The 24,578-nt window shown below is 41.2% G+C and overlaps 1 protein-coding gene across 2 annotated transcripts; it reads right to left on the bottom strand.

Annotated features, from left to right (window-relative positions):
• Window positions 1-6,381: 6,381 nt before the first annotated feature.
• Window positions 6,382-22,575, bottom strand: cep76 (centrosomal protein 76). Of its 2 annotated transcripts, none has more exons than XM_020709931.3 (13): window positions 22,368-22,575; window positions 19,955-20,104; window positions 19,767-19,851; window positions 19,466-19,681; window positions 19,169-19,351; window positions 17,322-17,419; window positions 16,850-16,975; window positions 16,394-16,585; window positions 12,110-12,276; window positions 9,489-9,648; window positions 9,066-9,239; window positions 8,676-8,893; window positions 6,382-6,802 (listed from the first exon to the last, which is right to left on the bottom strand). In XM_020709931.3, exons 1-13 carry the CDS (start codon window positions 22,428-22,430, stop codon window positions 6,664-6,666), a joined length of 1,971 nt encoding a protein of 656 aa, XP_020565590.1. In that variant the 5' UTR covers window positions 22,431-22,575; the 3' UTR covers window positions 6,382-6,663. The 2 variants fall into 2 exon arrangements, with proteins under 2 accessions (XP_020565590.1, XP_011483178.1); XM_011484876.4 differs by having other exon boundaries at window positions 16,850-16,978; window positions 22,368-22,574.
• Between the last annotated feature and the right edge of the window lie 2,003 nt (window positions 22,576-24,578).

Raw genomic sequence — 24,578 nt, 5'->3', positions numbered from 1 at the left:
AAAGCAAAGCCTCAGTTGTGCTTTCTTTTGAATGAACCTTCACTGGATTCACTTTGACCTTACTGAGGCAAAGGCCAGGGTCCTGTTCTTTTAACAGTTTTTCACTTCCTCTCTCTCTGCATTTGTGAATCGTCATTATCTTTCGTATGACAGGCATGAATCCCAACATGTTATTGGTGCCTAAAACTCACATACATCCGGATTTTCTCAATTTTTGGTGATCCTGTTGTCAAATTTCATGATAAAAAGTGTCTCTGGTTTAGCTTCACATTCATTCCATGACCATTTATTAATATGTGATTTGTTTGTTTGCAATTCTTATGAGATGTTTGATTTGCAAGTTAAAAGGAAAAAGGCCAATTTGAATTTAGAAGTTTGGTTTTATGAAGTTTAGAAGTTTGGTTTTCTGAGACTTAAGTTAGCAACAGTTCCAGCATATTTTGATAGTTTTAGTAGCTGGTCACAATAAACACATGACACACTATTTGAAATGTCTGAATGGAGGTTCTTGATGTTTGGGTCTGGACTCTGATCACAGCTGCTCTTTCCAAAAGCTCCCAGACTGGAGACTCTCAGTGTTTTCTTCTGTCATTCGAACCAAACTGTTGTTTTAGTTTCACTTTTAGAACGCTGATGATCCTTGTGCTGTTTCTGTTACGTCATGATTGACATCCAGGATTTTTATTCAGGGAATTCAATGTTTATATTTCTATATATATTAACATTTCTAAAATATTTGGAAAAATATTAATAAATATTTTTAAAACCTTAAACAAAACATTTTTTGGGGAAATACATGAAATCGAAATCATGTCCCATAAGACTAAAAGAATTAAAAAGACTGCAAATATCCAGGTGTTGCTCTAAAATACACATAGAATCAAAGCGTTGATGCTTAAATTAATTAGTGATGGTGATATTTAAGAGCTGAAAAAATGATTAATGTATTTTGAATAGTGTAAACCAGATCTGTTATGATTCAAAATGGGGTGAGGGTGTATTTTGAAGCTCATTTTCATTCATTACACACAAATGCAAATCTGGTTTGTATGTTTTTTATCGAAATAAACCTATGAATCTTCTAAGGTAAAACAGGGACAAATGGGATTTCTTTGGACTTTTTTTGATAAATTCAGGCATTTATGTCAAAATGTTTATATTGATCTGCTTCCTCACAGTCAAATATTATTTTTTATTTAATTTTCAAGTCATAAAAATATAAATCTTCTTCAAAGTTCTGATACACCTGACCGGAGCTTTTCCAAAATTATTCTCATGTGTTTGAATTCCACAATGTTTTCAAAGTGATGCATATATAAGGAAAAGTGATTCCTAAAATTCCCAGCTCCTGTTTTTTCATAAGATGATCTGATCTTCCTCCCCTGAAGCCTCAGAGAAAGCCGTCATGTGGGGACCTGCAGCTGAAAAAGGCTGTTTCACACGGCGGCGGCGGCGGCGGAGCGTTCGCCTCTTTCTCCAATGTTTGCTTCTCCTGCATTCCATAAACAAGCTCATTAAGCTGCAAGTGAACTGACATTTCACCCCCTACTTTTCTCTGGCTCTCATGTTCACATCATTAGGAGGCAGAGTCAGGCTCAAAGGTACCAGGGCAGACTCTTTGAGAGTCTAGTTTGTCTGGCCAAACAGGCGTTTTGATGAGTTTGACACTCTTTCCCCCTAAACATGCTTCATTAGTTGTTCAGCCTAAACACCTACCCCCCACCCCCTGAATAGACACACAACAGTTTCTTTTCATTTTTGTCTCTCCCTGCATCCCCCTTCTCCCTCCCGGGCCCCCTCCTGTTTTTCTGCACTAATTAGTTGGCTTCTCCCTCTTCTGTGCTTCCCCATCACATCTCAAAGGGAGACGGATATGATTTTTCTTTAACCCAAAGGCCAACTTAATCAGCTGAATTAATGACTTTATTACTCGTTAGGCTTCAGGCCATGCAACGCTTTTCTCTCCAGTGCCCAGAGCTCCTTTCTCTGCCGCTCCCAGTCTTTCCAGCAGAAATACGCACCTTTCAAACCCAGAATGACATAAGACTGAAAGACAAAGTGCAGAAAGGCATTATTAGAATCACAATAACTGAAGAAAAGCAGTGTTGCATGACTTAATTATTAGAATTCACTTATTTCTAAATAAACAGCATTGGCTTCTCCAAAAAGATAAAGTGCACATATTCAAAATGTCTTTTTAGTGATAATTTAATTACCTTCTCTGTGGGTAAAATAGTTATTGTCTCATCCATTTTGTCATTTAATGATATTTTTTTGTTTGCACGTCTGTCAAATATGACGAATGGCAATGTGCACAAACACACCCTCCAATCCCCGCCAAGCTCAGAGTCTGCATGCTCTTTCTAATGGCTAAAATACGCTAATTAGTTGATACATCAGTATCTGTCAGCAGATATATTACCACAATGGAAAAACAGCACTGATAAGGAAATGCACCATTAGTCTCCTCATTTATGTGACAAGCTGGAACAGAACCCAAGGCCTGAGCTGAATGAAGTTCAGCTGCAGACAGTGAAATAATGGTCTGGCTCCGGGAAGCTGCTTTTTCTTGCTGCGAAGAATTGAAGCAGCGGAGCTCAGACACACACCTGTGCAGGTTCAGCAACGGAAGATGGGATTTCAATCAGTCCAAAAGGTCTCACCTTCATGAAAAACTTGTTGTTGTTGTGCCTTTTCTAGCCATGTAGAAGATGCTTTAGAGAAACAAAGTGCACCCCTACTTCATCCAAAAGCTGCATCTTAATCAGGCTGCAGACGGCGGCAAAAGCAGGACTTTCATCGGTTTGCTGTCTGAGATTCACGAGTATAAACACAACGTGACGGTCAACAACAACACTGACTGCTGCACACCTTTCAAAATAAAAGCCGGTGCAGATTCTGATCAGTTCACTGGTTTAGTTCATTTGTAGTGTGAGTCAGTCAGACGGGTTACATCAGACTTTGACTGTGACCACATTTAATGTATCCCTTGTGCTATCCTAGGCACTTTAACGTTGGGAGTTGGGTCATCTAGACCCACTAGACAGTGCTCTGAACCTTTTTTCTTCAATAATTTGTGATCCTCACTGGTGTCCATGGATAACATGAAATCTTTCCACCTTTATCCACCTTTGTCATGGTAGGGAGAACACGTCAATGTAAGGGTGGGGTCACCTAAGATAGCACAAGGGTTAAAAATGCATTTATAGCATTTAAAAAACAAATGTCTACTGAATCAAAAATTAATTGATTCATTTATGGATTGGTTTATTTTGAGCTTTTTCAGCAATAAAAAAAGGGGGAAATACAATGAAAATAAAAAAACTGACATTTTTAATCTATTTAAGATTCATAAATTGATTTAAAAATAAATGAAAAAAATAATTTTGAATCATAAATATATATTTACACTTTTACGTACAGTACACACACACACACACACACACACACACGACACACTGAAACCATTAATGATTGTCGAATACAGTTTGACATGAAACTTGAAATGGTCCATCATTACAAACCAGCGTGTTGAAAATATTTCTGATCTTATTCTGAGAGGTTTCCGTGGATGCAAACGTCACACCACCAGGAAGCCTCCTTGGCAGAGCAGGCCGTTCGGTCCGCACAAGGGGCAGACATGACTTTTCTTTACTTCCATACTGGACATAGACATGCACAGAGGCAGCCCTGCTCCTCAGCAGCAGAGTATGAGGGATGCAATGCTTAGTTTCTGTGAAAAACCATCATCCGCTCTCCCACCCTGTTTCATGCAGTGGGTCAGGTCCCACAGGATTCTCTTGACTATTAACTGAATGTTGCTGTTTGATAGGAGCTGAAAACACGACTGAGTTCCCTGCATCAAACACGTCCTTTGATATACATTCATCCTGTGCTGTTCAGTAATGACTGGAGTGTTTGTGCACATTTGTGTGACATCCACAAGAAGGCAGGAATAATTCATTAGCTCTCTACTTGCCTTTTTCTGCCTCCCTTCTGAGATGCGGAATAGTAAATGAGCTCCGGTAAAAGTCTAATTAATTGGCCATCCTCCCGGGTACCCGTCAAAGTTTGGGCTGACGTGCGATCAATTCCTGAGTCGACTTCAAAAGGGAGGGGGTCAAGGGCACCGACTTGTTCATGTGTGTGTGTGTGGAATCACATTTGTTAAATCTAGGGTTTGTACTCATTATAGTCTCACTTTACTTCTGCAGTGGTAGAAACACAAACCATTTGGAATTGGGGCTCAGTGGTCCAAGTTTTAGAGGCTCAGAAAAATGGCTTTGTTACGATAGAACTTCTTCCAAATGTGCATCATTTACATACTTTTAATAGAATGACACTCGAATTATTCTTTAAGGTGAGCATTTGTGCGTAGTGTCTTGAAAATATTGAAGTTTTTTTAGGCGATTCCAGCTCCTTTGTCCTGTTCTCTGACGCTGAAGCTGCCAATATTGGACCAACTGCTCCATCTACTGCCTCCTACTTCCAACTACATTTATGTCAAATGTGGCGCTGAAAGCAAACTGAAAGCTGGCTGACATCGCCTTCAGCATTTAGTCTGAAGAGCTCTAGAGCGAGTCTGCAAACGGCCATTAAATCACGCAGGTACAAGATGCTGCAAGGTTTCTTTCTCCTCCAACAGATGAAACGTCTCTTTTTTGGATTCCCTTGGCAAGCACTAGTCTATTTGAGTGTAGTATACTTAGTCAATCCAAAAAGTGAAGCAGTATACTAGAAGTTTACTGATTATACACAATCTATATGTTGTAAACTTATAATGTTCCAATTTAGTCTAAAGAAGTTAGTCAGTTAGTATACTTTCTACACCTAAATGATCCATACTTTAGTACACTGTCTTTATATACAGTATACTCAAGTATACTTCAAAATAAATTCAACTTACTTACAAAATACTTCAAAAAATAAAATTCAAGTGTCCTGCTTTTTGCTAAAAATGATCTTTTGAACTTTATAACAGTTGTGAACAACATACGCTAAAAGCCTTAATACCCATTTTCTCTGGCCTAAGGGAACGACATGAAAAGAGGGGATGAGAAAACATTCAATAAAAGTCATGAAATAAAAAAATCCCTTGTGTTGTTTCAGTAGAAATAAAATATATATATATACATATGCAGTCATGTCAAGAACTTAGAGGACACCCTCATTAAAAAAAATCAGCTCTGTCTTTAAAAAAAAAGAAGTTAACATATCAATGTCCAATCTTGTTCAGAAAAATGTTTAAAAAGGAAAGGGATTTAGTAAAAAAAATCTAACTAAAACATGATTCTACTCAAAGAAGAAAAGATTTAAACAAAAATGCATATTTTCATGGCGGTCCAAGTTTGGACCTGCTGCCTCCTATATTAGATATTTTTGATCCTTTGGCTGAAATTGCATCATTGATGCACTTTTTTTTGGCATCTGCCAGAACCATTTAATGCATCTTCAGTGTGAAGATTCTCAACTTAAGCAGATATTACATTTTAATGAAATTACATTGCATGGAAAGTCTTAAAGAAAAAGAAAATTAAATGTCAAGTTATATCGCTTGGATCAATCAGCGATGTTCTGAAAATGCAGGAATAAAAAAGAATCTGAATAGTCTGTAACCCTTGTGCTATCCTAGGCACTTTAACGTTGGGAGTTGGGTCATCTAGACCCACTAGACAGTGCTCTGAACCTTTTTTCTTCAATGATTTGTGATCTTCACTGGTGTCCATGGATTACATGAAATCTTTCCACCTTTATCCACCTTTGTCATGGTAGGGAGAACACGTCAAAGTAAGGGGGGGGTCAAAGGATGGCACAAGGGTTTAATGAGTGATACTCTGAACTTTACTGCAACTTAAAAGTTTAAGATCGATTTCAGAGATAGGAGAACGTGGAAGGATAAGTGAGTGTTCTCCACAGAGAGCACTGACCTGGACTACATCCCCAAAATCCTTCAGATACAGTACAGACCAAAAGTTTGGACACACCCTCTCATTCAAAGAGTTTTCTTTATTTTCATGACTATGAAATTATAGATTCACACTGAAGGCGTCAAAACTATGAATGGCATGTGGCTGTGTTGGCAGATGATGTGAGCAGTGATCTTCATCGTCACTATGTGCTCTTCCTGCAACCTCCTCCATAGCTTTTCTTCGGGTTCTTTATTTTGAAAATCACATTCTACTTAATGGGGACAATGCTCTTAAAGACAGACACCCCCACCCCCACCTTCTGAGACCACCACATTCTTTCTTGCTGCAGATTGTTGTATTTTTCTGTTGACCTAAACAAACCTGACGTTTGATTTGATCTGGACGCACCGTTCATCTCTTTCAAAAGCTAGTTTTGTAGAAATCTCTCCTGTTAATGCAAACAAAAGTCAGCTTTTCATGGAGAAATAAACATCTTTAATGTTCATAAGAAAAAATGTGCAATCAGGAAAAAAATACATTTACAATGCTTCTATAAAAGAACACAGTTAGAAAAAATATCTTATTTGCCAAAAATAAATAACTAAACTTACAACTGAAGATTTTGCTTATTCCTGAACTGGTATCTGAGAACAGAATATTCCTGTAACTGCTGGTTTTACCGTCATTTCATGATGGATTCAGACGTTTTGTGATCAGAAATTGTCTGCATAAAGTGTCTTGATGCTGTGCAGCATTAGAGTACAGAGCGGTATTTGCATGCAAACATGAGCCACACGGCACACGCGTTCTCAGGATATATGAAGACCCACACACGGACGGCCAGCCTCACACTGTCACCTCGGCAGCAGATGATCTCCTCACAGAACGGAGACCTGAAAGATCACAGAACAGAAAAATGAGATCCGCTAAAAAAAAAAAAATACATTTTAGTCTACGACGCTAAACACCACAATCAACAAAGCTTTAGAAAAAGAAACCAAATGTCTGCACAGCAATGCAGTCCAAAGCTGCAGCCCTGCGATCGGCTCATAAATCCCTGTGACAGCATGATCCAAGCTTACAAATATGAAGATTTGTTCTGCAACTACAGTTAAAAAACAACAACCACACATTCTGCAACACCTGTGTGAATTGATTCTAGGAGGGAGAGGGTGTACAGAAATGACAAACACAATTATAGGGATTTGTGCAGTACTAAAGTACCAACACTCTAAATACAAAAGCAGGTTTTGTGTCTTCTAAAAGTACTTATTATCAGGCTCATTTACACAACAGACATTTGGGTTGGAAGAATCTGGAAACCTTTTCCTGTTTCTTGTAGTGTCTAGCTGTCACAGGAACAACAATGACATCAGAAGGTGGTCTTCTAGAACCGGTTACAAGGTTGATGCTCGGTGTTGTGGTGGCACGTCCAAACTCAGAAGTGGACAGAATGGAGTTTGTGCATGCAAGTCAAGCTCAGACTGGCTCATTCATGTGTCACTTTGAGAAATGGTACAGAGTGATGTGGTGGAACAGGAGCCTAAAGTACGATGGATCTGGCTAAATCCTGTTGGTTTGTTGAAGTATTCAGAGCTCCTTTCACTGGAGCTAAGGTCAAATTCAAGTCCTGAAAAGATACCCCCTGTTTAACAGGCAGAGTGTTGGTTACCTCTGACACTTTTGTGGCCAACATACTGAGGTCGACTAAAGCTGAGGGTCACCCACAACAAACAGTGCCGTGTTTGTTTCCTGACTAAATAAATCCAGAATACTTTACCTTTAGTTATCCAGAATAACAGTTTGCAAAACTCATAAAGGAGTCAGACTCGTGGTGCATTCACGCCATACACGATTTGCGTGTTCAAGGGCACTGAGTTTCAATGTTAAGTCAATGTACAGAGCGATCTGAGGGCATGTGGCCCTATGTGGGCGTGGCACGGCGAGGTTGACGCGCCAGTTAGGGACTCAGCTTTGGGCAAGTGACGTTTACAGTGGCTCGGTCAAAGGGTAAACAAATACATCCAATATGGCTGCTTGATGTATCCATTCATCTTCTTAACCCGCTGGGGCCGCGGGGTTGTCAGGTCGAATTAAGACTACTACGATGGCAGAGCGGTCCGGCCGGACCCTAGGCGGCGCTGTTCAGGGTGTACCCCCCCACCCCCTTTGCAACTCAGCATAGCAAGCGAGCAAGCAGGGGAAGGGGATCGAGCGAGCACCGCTGCCTAGGGCCTGGCAGTCACTATGCTGGCCCACGGGTAGTTAGCTGGCCAGCGGACAGAGAGCCACAGCAGGTGCCGCGATCGCTTTAGCTCCATGTTTATCTTATTTTCATCGAGGCAATAAAAAAAAAAGAACCCCGTTTTATTTTTATTTTCCCCCCAGCCAGTTCATACTCAAACTGAGCCACAGACAGACAGTAGTAATGTTTAAAACTGCCGTCATCCAGGCGCAGCTCTCGCTGCTGGAGTTAAGCACCGGGAGAAACTCTGAAGGATCTGGTGAACACAGACATGGCAACGAGCTTGCTGGCGCCTCTGTAGAACTCTCCAAAACATATAAACCCAAGTTCTTCGCTCAACATCATCCATGTTATTCAAGATGTGGCAACGAATGAAGTCCAGAAAAACTATGGCAGTTGCTCCGTCGTCGGGTGTGGAGCAGTTAATTTGATGCGTGTCAAGAGAGAGGCGGCAGAAGCAAATTTGATGCGCAAATCGCGTCCAGTGTGAATGCATCATCAGTTCTCCAGAAAGATCGTACCTGAGGCAGGTGGCAAAGGCTCTGCGAGCGTTGCGGTGCAGGAAGTGTATAGGGAAACCTTTAAAGGTTTGTCCGTCTGGCACAGCCCTCCTCACTGCGTCCTGGAACTCTTCATTGCCGCAGGAAACTCCAGTGCAACGCTCCATTTCATAAGCGGACAGAGCCGAGGACAGCAGGTAGCAGAGATGGTCGTCCCACACTGTTCCCAGATCTAGGTCCTGAAGCAGATGGCTCATTTACAATCCCACAAACAATAAATGAACATGTTTTTTTAAGGAATTTCTATGACCAATAGTTTGTACTCAACCTTTTCTGCTGCACACAGGTGGCCCACTTTGTATCATGTAGGTTGTATATGTAGGTTTTCCATCAAACTTAAAACCACTTTACCTTCCTGTGCTCATACACCAGGTAGCGCATCTCCATCTCAAGCTGGTTGCTGGCTGCTGAAGGATCCAGAGACGGGGCACATAGAGGAGGCAGAGGGGGTAGGGAGGTGCAGGAGCCTGGGCCACAAACTGACCTCAGAGCCTCCTCACTCATGGCTTTCCACCGGGACGGATTCTGAGGGACAACAGAGTTCACACTGACCCACTACCGAAACCCCAGTGGATGTTCTCTCTTCCCACAAAGTGGAGCCTGATGTGAGGATTTCGGAGACTACATTTACTTTTTTACATTCGAATACATTAAGACACACCATTTATTTACAAAACAAAATACCCACAAAGGCAGCATTTGAGTCTTCGAGGCAAAGATCAGTGCACTGCATGATGTGACCAACATGCGACCCTGTGAAGACCATGAGCCCACCTGGAAGTCAAACACGCAGAGCTCCACAGAATCAGAGGGCTGGCAGTTGGCCATGAAGGTCTGGTGGTTGAAGACACAGCCCACAGTGCGATAGGGCGATGACGGTTTGGGCTGTGGGGACAGGGGAGGGGCATCTGGATCCACGGGCCGATGCAAATACCTGATCACACATAGAATAAGCACAGTGGGTTCTAATGTTGAACTCTAAAACTTTAGGAGTTTCTGGAATACCCTGCTAACACAACAGAGAGCTCATTGCAGCTAAATCCTTTTCCTTAACGCTACGTTTCCACCGGGCTCGGAAACGCCCGTTCAAGTGACCACTGCTAATCCAAAGTCCATGTAAACCCGTATATAAATGTTTCAGGCTATCGTGCTCAAAACTCCTGCGTTCACTGGTCGCTATGCAAGTCCATTTTTAGGCTCCATGTACAAAATGTGCAGCCATTGAAACGGCGTTGAAAGTTCAACCAACTTTAACCAATCAGAGACTCTGATTTGATAGTGGCGTTTGGTAAGCGTCTTTTTAAATTCATGGAAGTGCCAATCATTTGAAAAGTAGTCATGTATGAAGTAATATTTGTGCCACCACAATGAGAACAAAAGTCATAGATTTGAAATAAAAATGTCCTTAACTGCAAGCAAAATGTTTAGTTTAGGAAAAAAAAATGTCTAGGTAGCAAATAAAAATATTAAATGTTTGCTTTAAAAACATATTTTTTATTATTTCAAAATACATTTTAATATCTGCAAGACAAACTGTTCAAGCACATTGTCTCAAATCTCGCACTTTGATTTTGCGTTCTCAACTCTGAGCTCAGCGTGATACAGTGGGGCAAAAAAATATTACTTATTATTTAGTCAGCTCCCAATTTTGCAGGTTCTTCCATATAAAAACATGACAGCCCCCTGTAATTTTTATCATAGGTATGCCTCAACTATGAGAGACAAAATGAGAAAAGAAATCCAGAAAATCACTGATTTTAAAGAATTGATTTGTAAATTATGGTGGAAAATAAGTGTTTGATCATCTACAAACAAGCAAGATTTCTGGCTCTCACAGACCTGTAACTTCTTCTGAAAGAGGATCATAAGTCCTCCACTGGTTACCTGTATTAAGAACACGTGTTTGAACAACCGTCCACAACTTCAAACAGTCACACTCCAAACTCCACTATGGCCAAGACCAAAGAGCTGTCTAAAGACACCAGAAACCAAATTGTTGACCTGCACCAGGCTGGAAGACTGAATCTGCATCAAGTAAGCAGCTTGGTGTGAAGAAATCAACTGTGGGAGCAATTATTAGGAAATAGAAGAAAGATTATACAAGACCACTGAGAATATCCCTCCATCTGGGACTCCCCTCAAGATCTCTTGGGTCAATATGATCACAAGAACGGTGAGCAAAAATCCCAAAAGCACACAGGGGGGGACCTAGTGAATGACCTGCAGACTTTGGGACCAAAGTAACAAGGGCTACCATCAATCTGCAGGGCCAGACGTGTCCCCCTGCTAAAGCCAGAACATGTCCAGCCCCGTCTAAAGATAGCTAGAGAGCTTTTGAAGGATCCAAAAGACGATTGGCCTATGGTCACATGAAACCAAAATACAACTATCTGATAAGACCTCTACCGTTTGGAGGAGAAAGAATGCTGAATTGCATCCAAAGAACACCATACCTACTGTAAAGCATAGGGGTGGAAGCATCATGCTTTGGGACTGTTTTTCAGCAAAGGGACCAGGACGACTGATCCGTGTAAAGGAAATAATGAATGGGGCCATGCATCATCAGATTTGAGTGAAAACCTCCTTCAATCAACAAGGGCATTTAAGATTAAACATGGTTGGGTCTTTCAGCATGACAACCATCCCAAACACACTGACCGAGTAACAAAGGAGTGGCTTTGTAAGAAGAATTTCGAGGTCCTGGAGTGGCCAAGCCAGTCTCCAGATCTCAACTCCATAGAAAATCTTTGGAGGGAGTCAAAGTTAGCGTTGCCCAGCAACAGCCCCAAAACATCGCTGCTCTAGACCGTGGTCCCCCACCCCTGGGTCGCGGACTGGTCTGTGGGCCACAGACAGAAAAAAATGCACTAACTTTGATTATTTCCATTTTTTCACTTTCTGATACTAAAGGAAGTTTTATTTTGGAAAAATACCAGATTCTGTTCACCACATCCATCTGTCTTAACACGTCATGTGACTTAAAGCAACGGCTCTGACCGCTAAGTTAAACGGCCAAAGCTAAAAAGCTAAAGAGAAACAAACAAAAAAAAACCTATTTGGAAAGTTTCTTTGGGGATAAAAGAGTCAGTGAGAGACGGAAGAACCACCTTAGACTATAAAGAAAATTAAAGCTGCTACTGCCGCTTACAGGGTCTTCCTCGAAGGCTAAAAGCCTTCAAGAACCTGCGTTCAGCACGGTCTTGAACGCGCATTACATGCACAGTGTGAACGTAGTTCAAGAGTTTCATTGAAGAAGGGAGAAAACCACAACATGACATTTGAGACTGGGGATAAATACAGGTCCCATATTTTTCCAACACGTTTATTAACTCCTGTGCCCCATCAAAGTCCTGCAGAGGGTTTTATACTTTGTGTACATGAAGAAAGACACAGACCTGTGTGCTGTCAGACTTTCCCAGAAGGTAATGGTCCCGTCAGTTCCCCGGGTCATGACCCAGGTGTGTGGAACCCCCTTTGCCTTGGTCCCCATGCAAACATAGGCGTCCAGGCCGAAGCCCAGCAGAAGGCTGCACAGCAGAGTAGCGTGGTCCTCACAGTCTCCCTGTGGAGGATGAAGTCAATGATTGATGGATGCCCTATTGAAGCCTGCTTTGTTCATTTAAAGAGACTTCAGCAAACCAAACTCCAGAAAGATTCTTGAGTTTCTGCTCTCAGTGACTCTGGTTTTCTTAAAGGCTCTGCAGACTTTACCAAATACAAAGAATACAAACCATTGTTGTGTCTGAATTCCCACCCTAACCCCTAACAACTAAAAAACTATATAGTGTGGGAACATCTAGCGCCCTGGATTTAAAAAGCAATCTGGACACCATGCTCACTTTTTTTTTTAAGGGCGAATATGACGTCATCGATTTCACGAAGTCAAAATCTCATTGATGTGAGCTTTTTGCGACGATTATTTATGAATCCACTGTCGTCTGAAGATAAAAAAATTGATGTTTATTTAAAAAATACATTTAAATACATTTTTTTGGCAAAAATTGTTCAGACGCAATGCATTGTGGTCTATACTCTCCAATCTAGTGAGCATCGACAAACACTGGTTTTTCGCAGAGACTTATGGGAAATTTCTGTGGCACTCGATTTTGGAATTGTAGATTTGGACAGCACTTCAAATGAAGAATGCACTGTATCATCATCATCATCAACTTTATTTATAAAGCACTTTAAAACAACTGCAGCTGAGACCACTGTATAGTGCACTATGTAGTGAGTAGAGAAGGAATTTGGACACAGCCCATGACATCTGTGCATGTTAGTGCTGCATAACAGCAAACTATTACAACTTTATTGGCGTGATGACAGGATGCGTCTGTTTTCAGCCGTCACGTTTCCATGCTGTCAGTGGTTTGATAACAAAGTGGAAGCGACTGGAATTGGTAGGTGAAGTGACGCGGCGAGGTCAGCCGAGGCTTACTTCCACACACCAACAGCCCCGCCCACAACTCAGAGGTGAATTTCCAACAAACCCCTGCTGCTCTGCAGAAACTATGTCCTAGAAAAACCACACATGGTTTTTGATTTGGTCTAAAAATGCCATCATCATAACTAAAAGATCTAAAAATCATCTAAAGATGGTTAGAGTGGAACTTTATAGGAACCGTTACCACATTTAAAAAGTATTTTACATTTTAAAATATTCACTATTTTAATATAAAAACTGCTTTAATTCTTATGGATTGGATACTCACACTTTACTTTAAAAACATTTACTTAACAAAACTTTGATTGTATGACCTTCCAGTTGAGGTGAGGAAGCTATTCAATTGTCTCCTTAGGAAATGAATCACTTTTACGTTCAATGCATTAAACGGTGCGTTAGAACTGCATGTTTGGAAACTACAACAGACTAAATAATCATTTTACAAAAACTGTCTCTGAAAATGATTAAAGGCACATTTTAACCTCCTCACAGTCTTCCTCAGAAGTCTAAACAGAACAGATGAGTCTTTTTGACATGACAGACATGTCCACTCGTCCTTCACTTGCACGGTTTTTCCGTGGCGAGGTCTGGGCTGAGCTACACACCACTCCTGCTGGAAGCTGCCTCACGCTGTTGGAAGTCACAAGGATAGATGTTTCCCAAAAGTGCTAATACGGATGGGAGTGTTAGAGCAGGCTGGCGAGGGATGAAGCTAAATTAATTTTTCCTGGAATGAAAGCCATGAATCACAGCTGACAAGGGCCACTTTGTGAGGCGAGCTGCGTGTGCCTCCAGACACAGAGGAGAGGGACTGAACCATCTATCCTGTTGTGGTCTGCAGAATTTCCCGCTATCAAGTTGGGAGATAAAAGTGCAGCAGTAGGCCAGCTCTGCAAAAATCCTCTTTCTACAGAAATAACACTTTGTTCTTCTCAGAAATGCAGTAAGGCAAAGCGTGCTGCTTTCTGTCCCACATGAATGTTCATGGATATTCACATGAATAGCATCAGATCTCCCTGTCTGTCTTCAGCTACCTTTAATCTGTAATTTGTCTGCTTACAGAACCACCCAAAAGTGCAGATGTTCCATGGATTTACTGTTTTGGCACAAAAACATGCTTTTTGAAAAGACAGTAACTTTATTAGATCTGTTCCTGGCAGGTCAAACAACATTGTTTTAGTTTAAAAGGTTTTGTTTGGACTTTTTGTAAGGAATGTGCGCCAGCTGACTTTTTGCAGCAGGCTGCACACTCACTGCATGGCTTAAAGGGAGCTTCCTGGAATCTCAGTTCTGTTCAACATGACAGCAATCACATCAGTCAGCAGAGGCTGGACGCCAGCATGAAGCCCACAGGACACAAAACCAGACTTCTGGAAGGGTAGGTTCCGTTGGTCTGCATAGGGGAATCAATTAAAAAATGATCTTCACTTGCAAAATACAATATTGATCTGAAAAAACTATTAATTTAAAAACATTTATAATTTCTCAGGCAAAGAAAAATCTGTCAGTTTTAATGTAAGAATTCATAACCTTAACAAAGAAACGTCCACCTTTGTTCACTTCAGCTGTAGACATATAATTAGAAGAGCCACTTTGAATCATTCGGGGCGAGGCCTGCTGTCAATGCTGCCTGAAGGCAGGGCTGCAGTTCTGCTCTGTGAAGTGAAGGAGGGGGCTCCGAGACATTTCCAGTCATTAATCTCCAATCTTGTTCTGACATCTTCGTCCAGCAGACGAGGGTCCTAATCACACCAACAATAATAACCCACTAAGGGTCACCGGATCACTGATGTTTGCTTCTGCTCACGTGACCTTTTGATATTTCATTTTTACCAACGCTTCTGAAGCTGACAGACAGTACATAACCTGGGGCGACCTTTAGGGCGTGTTCAGACTGGAAAAAATCCTTTGGTCCAGATCGAGTCCTGAACCTTGCGTTTGGTCTGTATTCAGACTGGCGTCTGCCGGAGATTTCTGTTTCCAACTAAAGCGTGTCAAGAAAACCACATGACTAAAGATCTCTTCAGTCATTGGCCAGGAATTACGAGGGTGGGGTAAAGCAATTAGAGGCAGAAATCGTGGAAGTCCGGAGCTTTGCAATCCTTGTAGGAATAGTTCACTAATTCAAACTTTATATTTTAATGACCAATTTTGAACCTCTGTCCCAATGTCAGGTGAAACACTTTTTCCTTTGGAACTACGGAGCCATGGTGCTGCAAGGCGGTTAATGAGGAGGCGACATCTAAGATGGTACTGATAAGTGTTTTTGACAAACAGATTGTTGGAAAAAAATAATAATAATAATGGATTGGATTTATCTGCACTTTTCCAGTTGCTCAAAGTTCTTACAATGTGTCCATTATTCATTCACTCCTCATTGGTGATGTAACTACTGATGTGGCCACAGCTGCCCTGGGGCAGACTGACAGAGGCATGGCTGCCATTACGCTGACCATCACCGGGACATTTATACACATTCACACACCAGTGGAACCACACTGGAGGTAGGGAGGGTGAAGTGTCTTTCCCAAAGACACAACGACAGCTGACTGGGGGGAGCGGGGATCCTTCCGATCCTTCGATCATCGGCCGACCTGCCACTGCCCAAACAGTTTAAAGTTGTCTCAATGAGCCTGCATTCATCCAATTACATTTCAGCGAGTTGCTGTTGCATTGTTGCTCCAAGTATATCTGCGGCTCTCTGCTGACATCACATGACGACCGGCTATGGTGGCCGTTTGGTTCAATTGTTCCTCTCAGAGAACGGATTGTACTCAGACTGAGGAATCTCAGAGCCAACCAAAACTCAAAACAACAGGTCACTGTAAGGATGAGCTGCACAGCGGCCAAGTCTACCAACACCCAGAACTTATAGCAGACTTGAGTCTGAACTTCATCAGCCTGCTGATGGAAAGATTCATCAAAACCTGCAACTTGATGTTACCGTTTAAGCCCAAAAGAAAGTGCAGGTATATTGAGGTCCCAAATGCCTCTTTTGTGCATATCCTGGACTAAAGTCAACCTGAAACCCATTGGAATGAAGTGAGAGACTGGCCTCAGTTACAGGATGATAAAGCCACAGGTTGGGGGAGCTCATGTATGAAAAAGGCAGAAAAGGAAAGGTTTGAAGAAACATGGAAACAAACTTTGATGCTATTGCCACAGACCAGAAAACATCAACAGCGTCTGAAAGTCAGACCATCTGTGTTGTGGATGTTCAGCAGCAGACACCCACCTTTCCTCGACACAGAAAAGCCATCAACGTGCACCACTGCTCCTGCTTGCCCGTTCCTCCTCCAAGCATCGGAGCCCTCTCGTGGGCCAGCAGGCTGACGAAGCGGGCAGCGTGGCGCGAGCTCTCCAGGAGGCGGCCAGCCCGGAGGACACGCACATAAGAGCAGACGGGTCGGTTTACGCCGTTCTCGTCCTGCAGACACACAACAGAAGCATAGGGCTAAACGTTCTGGAAAAGAACTGAAGCAAACAGAACATAAAAAGCAGCAGATATCGGTAATTTCTAGAATCATGCATCATGATTTGAACCAATCTCCTCCCCAAAAAAATGTTTCCAGATACAAAAGGAAGTCTGATGATGATCTGATGATCACAGCAAGTGAATTATCAGTTAATGACATTGCAGCTGTAATTTTTTTTTAATAACATCTTTTTTTTAAAATATCTCAGAACTAACCTGTGCAAATATTTTGACCAGCTTGGACTGATGAGACGCCCGAATCTCCAGGAACTCTCGCCACCATTGTTTAGCATAAACCAAGAAGAGCCTGTCCTTCTCTGCCGTCCTCGTCCTCTCCAGTGACTGCTGCAGGACAATCACACACGGGTCACAGAAACACAATACCTTCCAGCTTCTTTTGGTTGATACAAATATCCGATATTTAAACCTTTGTTTTGATTTATTGAAGAGAAACACCAGAATAAACCAACAAAAAGCAAACACTTCTACATCAGGACTTGGCAAAAAAAACATTAAACAAAATGAGAGAGCGAGTCGTTTAAATAAACTCCATTTATTCTTCTGGCTTCCAGCAGTTTCTATCCCGTCAGGGTTTTCACTAAGTTACTTTAGGGTGCCTTCATTAAGAATCAGAGTTTGGTGATTCAACGGATGGTTTCAGAAACTTGATTTCAGAAATGCTGCTGACCTGTGTGCTGATGACATCTGCACTTAGATTCACAGCTGGAGGAGGGTACAGCTCCAGGTTGACTGTCAGAACACCAGCTGGCACTTTGCATTCACTTCCTGTGGTTCAAGAAATTATTAGTACAGCATAAGCGTTTATAAGACAAAAAAAAAACTTGTTTTACTTTTGGAATCTACTTGAAGAAAGATCCCCTCCTCCACCTTTTAAGGTTTCTTTTTACCGCGTGTTTAAGCATCTCTGGTTCAAAATCCAAATATAAATACAAGAAAAATGTCACTTTAAAACATCCATAAAAAGGCAGACGTATGCATTTGACTGGTGCTATAATCTACGGATGTGTATTGCCAAGAGTCTGATCATACTATACGTATCCCGACGTTCTACCAGAACACTTCTTTTTTATTTTTATTTTTTTTGGGGGTATCACTTAGAAAAAACTACCTGAATATTAATGTCTTCCATAGTGATGAAATGGTAAAAATCCATTTTATTTAATGATCACAATGTTAAGCACTGCAACTGTATCTCAAATTCACACTGCTTTTGTTTTGGTAAGTTAAAATATAGAAAAGGAACAGTATACTTTGTCTGATTTCCACAAAAAAATATATTTCAGTATAAGAAAAAAAAAAGAATGAATGTGCCTTAACTAATAAGGTTCTAAAAGTATGATTGACGAAATAAAGTGATGTTTATTTCCAATATTGGTAAATGTAGCTTCTCCAGTACTTTTCAATGGTTTAGGAGCCTGAACGGTGCTTCAAGAATAAAGGGGAAAAACATCAATAAAGTGTTATGATGATGATGCAGCAGCATGACAGATGAAGGAGATGCTTTCATGTGGCAAAGATGCTTTATTTCCATGACAGTCTGCTCTGCAGCTGCAGCTCAGCTTTCTCGCACACCATCGCCATGACGTTGGCCTTGTTTCAGAGCGTTGTACACATCACTCTGATCCATCAGGTCGCTGGACTACAATCTATTGCTGGGAGGTTCTGCAGAACTTTAACCCGCTTTGCTGAGAGTGTTTTGACTGATGCTCCGTGCATTAGTCTCTGCACAGCCTGGGCCTGGTTAACTGTACAATGACACTTGGTCATCCAAGTTATTAAAAACAACCTTTTCTGTTTATCCATTTTTTTAAACCAAAATTGGCCCCCAGTCTAATGCAGAGTTCTTCATTTGGCCCTCCGCTACAAAAACTTTGAGAAACCCTGGTTTAAAGGGTCTGTATCCAGCAGAATCAACTTTTTAAGCTTTTAAATGTATAATAATGTTCATTCCTCACAAAAAACAACCCCAAAGCAGTATTGTGATCCGTTCACACATCTCTGAGTATTCCTCTAAAAACCTGCGTTCTGAGCCCCAGCCCCTCCCAATCCACAAAAATGGGTGGACCCTCACATTGCAGCATTACAAAGTGAGGAACAGCCCCTTCCAGGAAGAGTCTGCGGTGCCAACCCACCCCCACGCTAACACACACACCCTCATTCAGCAGCTAGCAGAGCTTGGAGATCTGGAAAACAGACAGGGTGGTAGAGCTAAAGGACCAGGAATGAGCAGCCCTGCTCCACAATATGAACATCCATCTTTGCAAAAGTTCAGATGTTGTTTGTTTTTGTGGGTGAAAGGCAGACATGCTGCCGAGGATGATGTCATGAAATGGGCGGCACCCACAAGGACAGAAAGGCGGAGCCGCAGAGATCGAGACGTTTTACTTCCAGGTAGGAAAATGACCTACAAAATTAACTCATTTAAAAATAAATTCATTCTTTAGTGTGCCAAAGGTAATATATTATTTAAAAGTAGGGGTTGCTTATCCGACCATAACAATCAGGGTGGCTTACCAACTCCCATTAACTCCACAGCAAAACAAGTCTTGCTGTTTGTTGAGCTGAGAACTGGCCTCCAATCCAGGAAATAGGACGACACCAGCGTCGTCTCACCAGAAATGTCCGTCTTGATCAGGACAAAGTGGATAGGGTCGCATATAGACAGCATAGAGGCTGCATCCATCACTTTACCTCCATCTTTAACAAGAAAAGAAGTCATGATTAGGTTCAAGGAGGAGATGTATTTTTTAAGCCTGGAACCTAAGTTCAAGCTCATCTTCACTAACCTCTAAACAGTTACTTTCCTCCTACCTGCATTGTCCCTGCAGAGTTCCAGGAGGAAGTTTTCCCTCATGTCTGGTTCACAGGTACAGGGCACAGGCTTAGATCCAAACCTCTGGTCGCGGAAATGTAGGTAGAGTGTAAACGTAGAAGACACCTGACCAGGTAACGGCTGTGGTTCCTGCAGGTGCTCCAGAAAGGCCTTCCCACCAAGAACTTGGAGATGCAGGTACTGCCTTGATGGGTCTACGTTGATTTGCAAGAAGTAAGAAAAATTAAAACAAGTATGACACAAACACGACACTGTGCACCGCATCATAATTTCTCTTACTCTGTCTCAGCTCGGTCATTTCTTTGTCACCATAATGACTGAAAGGCTTAGATGGAAATCCTGATGCTGTTTTTGTTGCTTTTTCCTACAAAGGCAGGCAGTTAGTGATAGAGTTCCTCAGTCTTTTCTGAATAGAGACAGCTCTCTTCGTTTCTAACATGTGATCTGTCAGTGAGAGGCGAGAACACCTGGCTGAAACGGAGGTCTTTCATCACATCATCTATTATGCCTCTGCGCTGTAGAGCACGTCTGAAATCCTCCTCCGACAAACGTCCAGAGCCGGGATCCACCCTTGCAGTCTCCGCCAGCACCTCTTGGATTTTCCCGTGGATGTTCATCTGAGGAACAGAAATAAAAGGTTGTGTTAGAAGTTCCTCGAACTTAACCTCAGCAGGGAAGAGGAACAGACAGTTTGAACAGACAGCAGTTAGACCAAGCATGGGGACTGTGCCTTAAAAATCTACGCCAATCATCTTTTGCTCTATTGTAAAATTGTTTCCAGTGGTATTTTAATCTTGTTAGGACATAGTTTCTGCAGAGCGGCAGGAGTTCATTAGAAATTCACCTCCAAGTTGTGGGCAGGACTGCTGGTGTGGAGTGAGCCTGCCATCATTTCCCATTAACCCTATGATTACATTCTCTCCTGCTAGCTTACAGTCCCCTCACACCCCCAAGCTAACATTAGCGGTGCAACAAAGATGGCGAGCAATATCGGCGCTATCCTGCTGTACAGATCTAAGCCAGATTCCAGCTCAGACGAGGAAAACAAAGACGTACATGGATCTGTTTGTCTGACAGTGAATGCATCAGAATAGAGCAGAGCAGGGAGCCTGTAGCTTCAACTACAACCATTTTCAAACTGTATTATTTTCATCAGTTCAAAATAATTTGTTAAAATGTTTTACATGATACAGGTTTATACAGTTGATCACGTGTTTTTTTTTACACTTTTGAAGCTGTATTTATTTATTTAATATTTAATACGAATCTCATTTTTGATAATAATTGTCATAATAATTTTCACAATAATTTTAATAATCATTTTTAATAATTTAATATGAATGTCATTTTTGATGTCCTTTTTTGATGTTGTATTATATAGATTATTTCTGAATGTCGTTTTTGCTGCCACAGATAATTAAAATTTCTCCATTGTGGGATTAACAAAGTCATTTATCTATCTATCTATCTATCTAAAAGAGATACTCAGAAATGCAATTTTAATCTTAATTGTCTTTATAAATGTCTACAATCATCGGAAAAATGCTACAAGAACATGTTAAAAACACCATTTTCTTTGGAGTGGGTCCTCTAACAGCTTTAGATTATGGTAACTAGATTTTTGAGCCGCAGGTTTTTACAATCACACAGGCTTTAATGTCACATAGAAGATGAAGATAATGATGTATGTTAGGCCTGCACAATATACCGCAAATTTATCGTTATCGCAATATCCAGCTCTGCAATATGCATATCACAAAAGACGGCGAATATCGCAATAAATCGCAAACCCAAAATGTGTTAAAACAATCTTCTAGCAGCTTGAAGCATTTAACGAATCAAATAAATACCTTTATGCTTTGACTAATCAGATGGACGCCTTTCCATTGTTAACCAATCAGATGGAGGCCTATTATGTTAGATGTTTGTCCCCCATGTCGATGAGGGTCATTTGGAGTGTAATTTTTAAACTGTTGCAATGAAATGGGAATGATGTTTTTGTTTATTTTTCTATTTGTTTATTTACCGCAAATTTATCGTTATCGCAATATTGATCACTAATATCGCATATCGCAAGTTTTCCTCATATCGTGCAGCCCTAATGTATGTTGAGCTGAGGGGTTGGCCCCGCCTTCAGCCCCTAAGGCTCATGGGAAGTGGGGAGCTTTAGGGTGAAACCTTGAGTCAGAGGGTTGTGCACTGAAGCGACAGTCCATGCTGTTAGACTGTTTGAGTGTGTTGGAATAATAGGGCTTGATGCTCGAAAGGTGACTGTGCCTCTGCTTGTGTTAATTCCTGTCTGAGACCAACCGGGGTCGTGCGGTATATGGGGCTCGGACAGTTCTCCCTCATGAGCAGTTGGTTTACGCTACCCCGCTTAAGTGACGGTCTGGCTGGATCGTTACAATATATTTAAAAAAAACTCAGGTTTAAGAAAAGGTTAATCAACTTAAAAAATATACTTCCAACTTCATAAAACATGTTGGTTCTTAATGATCCTCGAACGCAACAGCTGTAGCCTTGGGTCACAATCCCAACATTGACTTTTATGATTATTGATCTCTGTTATTGCCTTTTTAGCTGGCTGCTGTAGTGATGAGAGTAGTGTTTGAAATGACATAGCTTTTATGATTATCTCTTTTAATTCAACCCTTCTTTGGGAATCTGAAGAAAAAAAATTCCTCCTTCGAAAAGTTACTAGTAATGCCATCTTAAATATTTGATGAAGTTGTTTGTTGTTGGTCAGAAGGGTGGTCGGGGTTTAAAACACATAACAGCTATAAGAATTCATGCACAAAAAATAATCATAAAGGACGGTAAATCTAAAGTGCAAACTCTTGAAAACAGAGGATACAACACTAGCGCGTTAAATTTTCTTACCTTCTTCAGGTGACTCTGAATAATCTGCTTCAGTTCGGAGGTTTTTTCTGGAGGTAAAGACATTATAGCTGCAAAATCTGATCCTACGAGATGATTAAAAGTTTACAACAACAAGCTCTGCAGCATAATTTTTGAATTCAGCGGAAATCTAAAACTGTTATGTCCATACAAGAGACGGGGTCCTGACAAGCCCAACAGCCAGACAGTTGCAGAGGAAGGCGTCTAGGTTAATGCCTGAACGAAAAGGAAGAAAATGGAATGACTCATTCTATCGCGTAGCTAAGTAATCATTGTTTTGTACATCAAAATTTTCAGTTTTATAAGGTCACATCATGCAGAAATTAATATTGTTTTTTCGGGATTTTTAGCCAAAAATGTTGTGAATTATATTCAGGAATCCCATTGGTCCATCGTCAGCGAAACATTTAAAAACCAGCCTTAAACAATGCACCTCCAGCTTAATGCAACGTGTGGTGCTGATGCTGCTCCAGAACCTGCACAGCTTCTCATACTTTGTGGAACGATGAATTCTGCGCTCAACTTAACACCTTTGACGGAGAATGTCCACCCTTCATTATTTTTTCTGCTAGAAAAAGATATTAAACATGGCAGAACGTAGCTTCCAAAGTGAAAAAATAGAAAGGTGTTGAAGGAAGCTGTCCAATGTCCAGACAATATGACCTTTAAAACATGTAAGGTTAATGCTGGAAAGTACTAAACCACAACACCTCTGCAAGTTAGAATTAAACCCAATTAATCCACAGACTTGTACAGTTGATCGCAGTTGTAAGAAATGATGAAAAAACAATTTCAAGGATGTCATTTAGATTATTATGGCAAATATGCAATGGATTTGTTACATGGGCAGGTATTTTTATACTTCCAGTTTAATGTTTTAGTAAACATGTTACCTTGCTCTGAAACAAAGCAGGGATTTTATCTGTTTACAGTCCACTTAGTAAATACTTTCTTTCATCAATTCATTCATCTTCTAAACCCATTTAGTCCTTTTCCAGTGCTGCTGGAGCCTATCCCGGCCACTCATGGGTGAAGTCAGTGGACATCCTGGACAGGTCGCCAGTCTGTTTCAGGGCCACATATCACACACCCACACACACACTCATATTGACACCTATGGACAATTTAGAGTAACCAATTTACCTATGAAGCATGTTTTGGACGGTGGGAAGAAGCCAGAGTCCCCGGAGAAAACCCACGCATGCACAGGGAAAACATGCAAACTCCTAACAGAAAGGTCCCCGTTGGTGTTCCGTTTCAGGTCCCCCAGCCGGGCTTTGAACTGGGGGCCTTCCTGCTGTGAGGCAAGAGGGTCCACTGTGCAGCCACTTACTAAATACCAAGGTATAAAAACAAATACAAGGAAAAATATCCGTCGTCCCAGGTGGTAAAGAGCACACGTAGAAGAGGAAGGGACACTATTTTCTGCAGCTAGTCGCTAAATTCATAAATCCAAGCTTCATTCTTTCACTCAGAATGTCCCACTGCAGACGACATAAAATAACTAAAGTCCTGATTACCAGAAAACCCTCTTTAAAAACTGAATTTGTTTTTAGAATCCAGTTCCAGGCCTCCAGTCTGACCACATTGGAGTAGTTGATGGTCAAACGATATTACAAATATATTAGTAAGTACATTTTATTTGTATAGCACCTTTCACAGACAGGAGTCACAAGGTGCTTGACAGGTTAAAATATGTATATATACACATATAAAAACACAAAAGATAAAAAGCATAAACCACCAATATTAGCACAGTATAAAGAGGAATGTTGAAGCTATGATGCCGACTGCCCAGATGTGATGCCTCTGGATTACACAATACAAACAGGGCTGGATGAGAGAGAGAGAGAAAGAATAAAAAGATTCTCTACCTTTGAAGATTTTTTTTATCATTTTAAATTCTGGCTGTTAACTGGAATTTGCTCATGTCTTACATTTCATGTAAACCAGTGAAGAGTATGGTGTGACTAAATAAATTCAGGGCTCAGTACAGGCTAAACAAATACACTGTATTACCAAATGTACCAAATGATGAGAATCAGGTGTCCTAATCACTGGGCTGTATAAAATCAAGCACTCAGACTTTCAGACTGTTTATGCAAACATTTCTGAAAGAATGGTCCTCTCTCCGCAGCTCAGTGAATTCCAGCGTGGAACTGTCATAGGACGCCACCTCTGCAATAAATCCAT

This window comes from Oryzias latipes, chromosome 16 (assembly GCF_053564925.1).
Source record: "Oryzias latipes strain Hd-rR chromosome 16, Olatipes_Hd-rR_3.1".
NCBI lineage: Eukaryota > Metazoa > Chordata > Actinopteri > Beloniformes > Adrianichthyidae > Oryzias > Oryzias latipes.
Note: the sequence above shows the minus strand (reverse complement) of the source record. Positions and strands in the feature narration are given on the sequence as shown.

Bases quoted from the DNA above. Each gene is read 5' to 3' on its own strand.
- cep76 (XM_011484876.4), bottom strand. From the start codon at position 22,430: ATGTCTTTACCTCCAGAAAAAACCTCCGAACTGAAGCAGATTATTCAG. The intron at 19,352-19,465 runs GTAGGAGGAAAG...TTCTTGTTAAAG, and splicing joins ACTCTGCAGGGACAATGCAG to ATGGAGGTAAAGTGATGGAT. The intron at 16,586-16,849 runs GTTAGTTCTGAG...GTGTGTCTGCAG, and splicing joins TGGTCAAAATATTTGCACAG to GACGAGAACGGCGTAAACCG.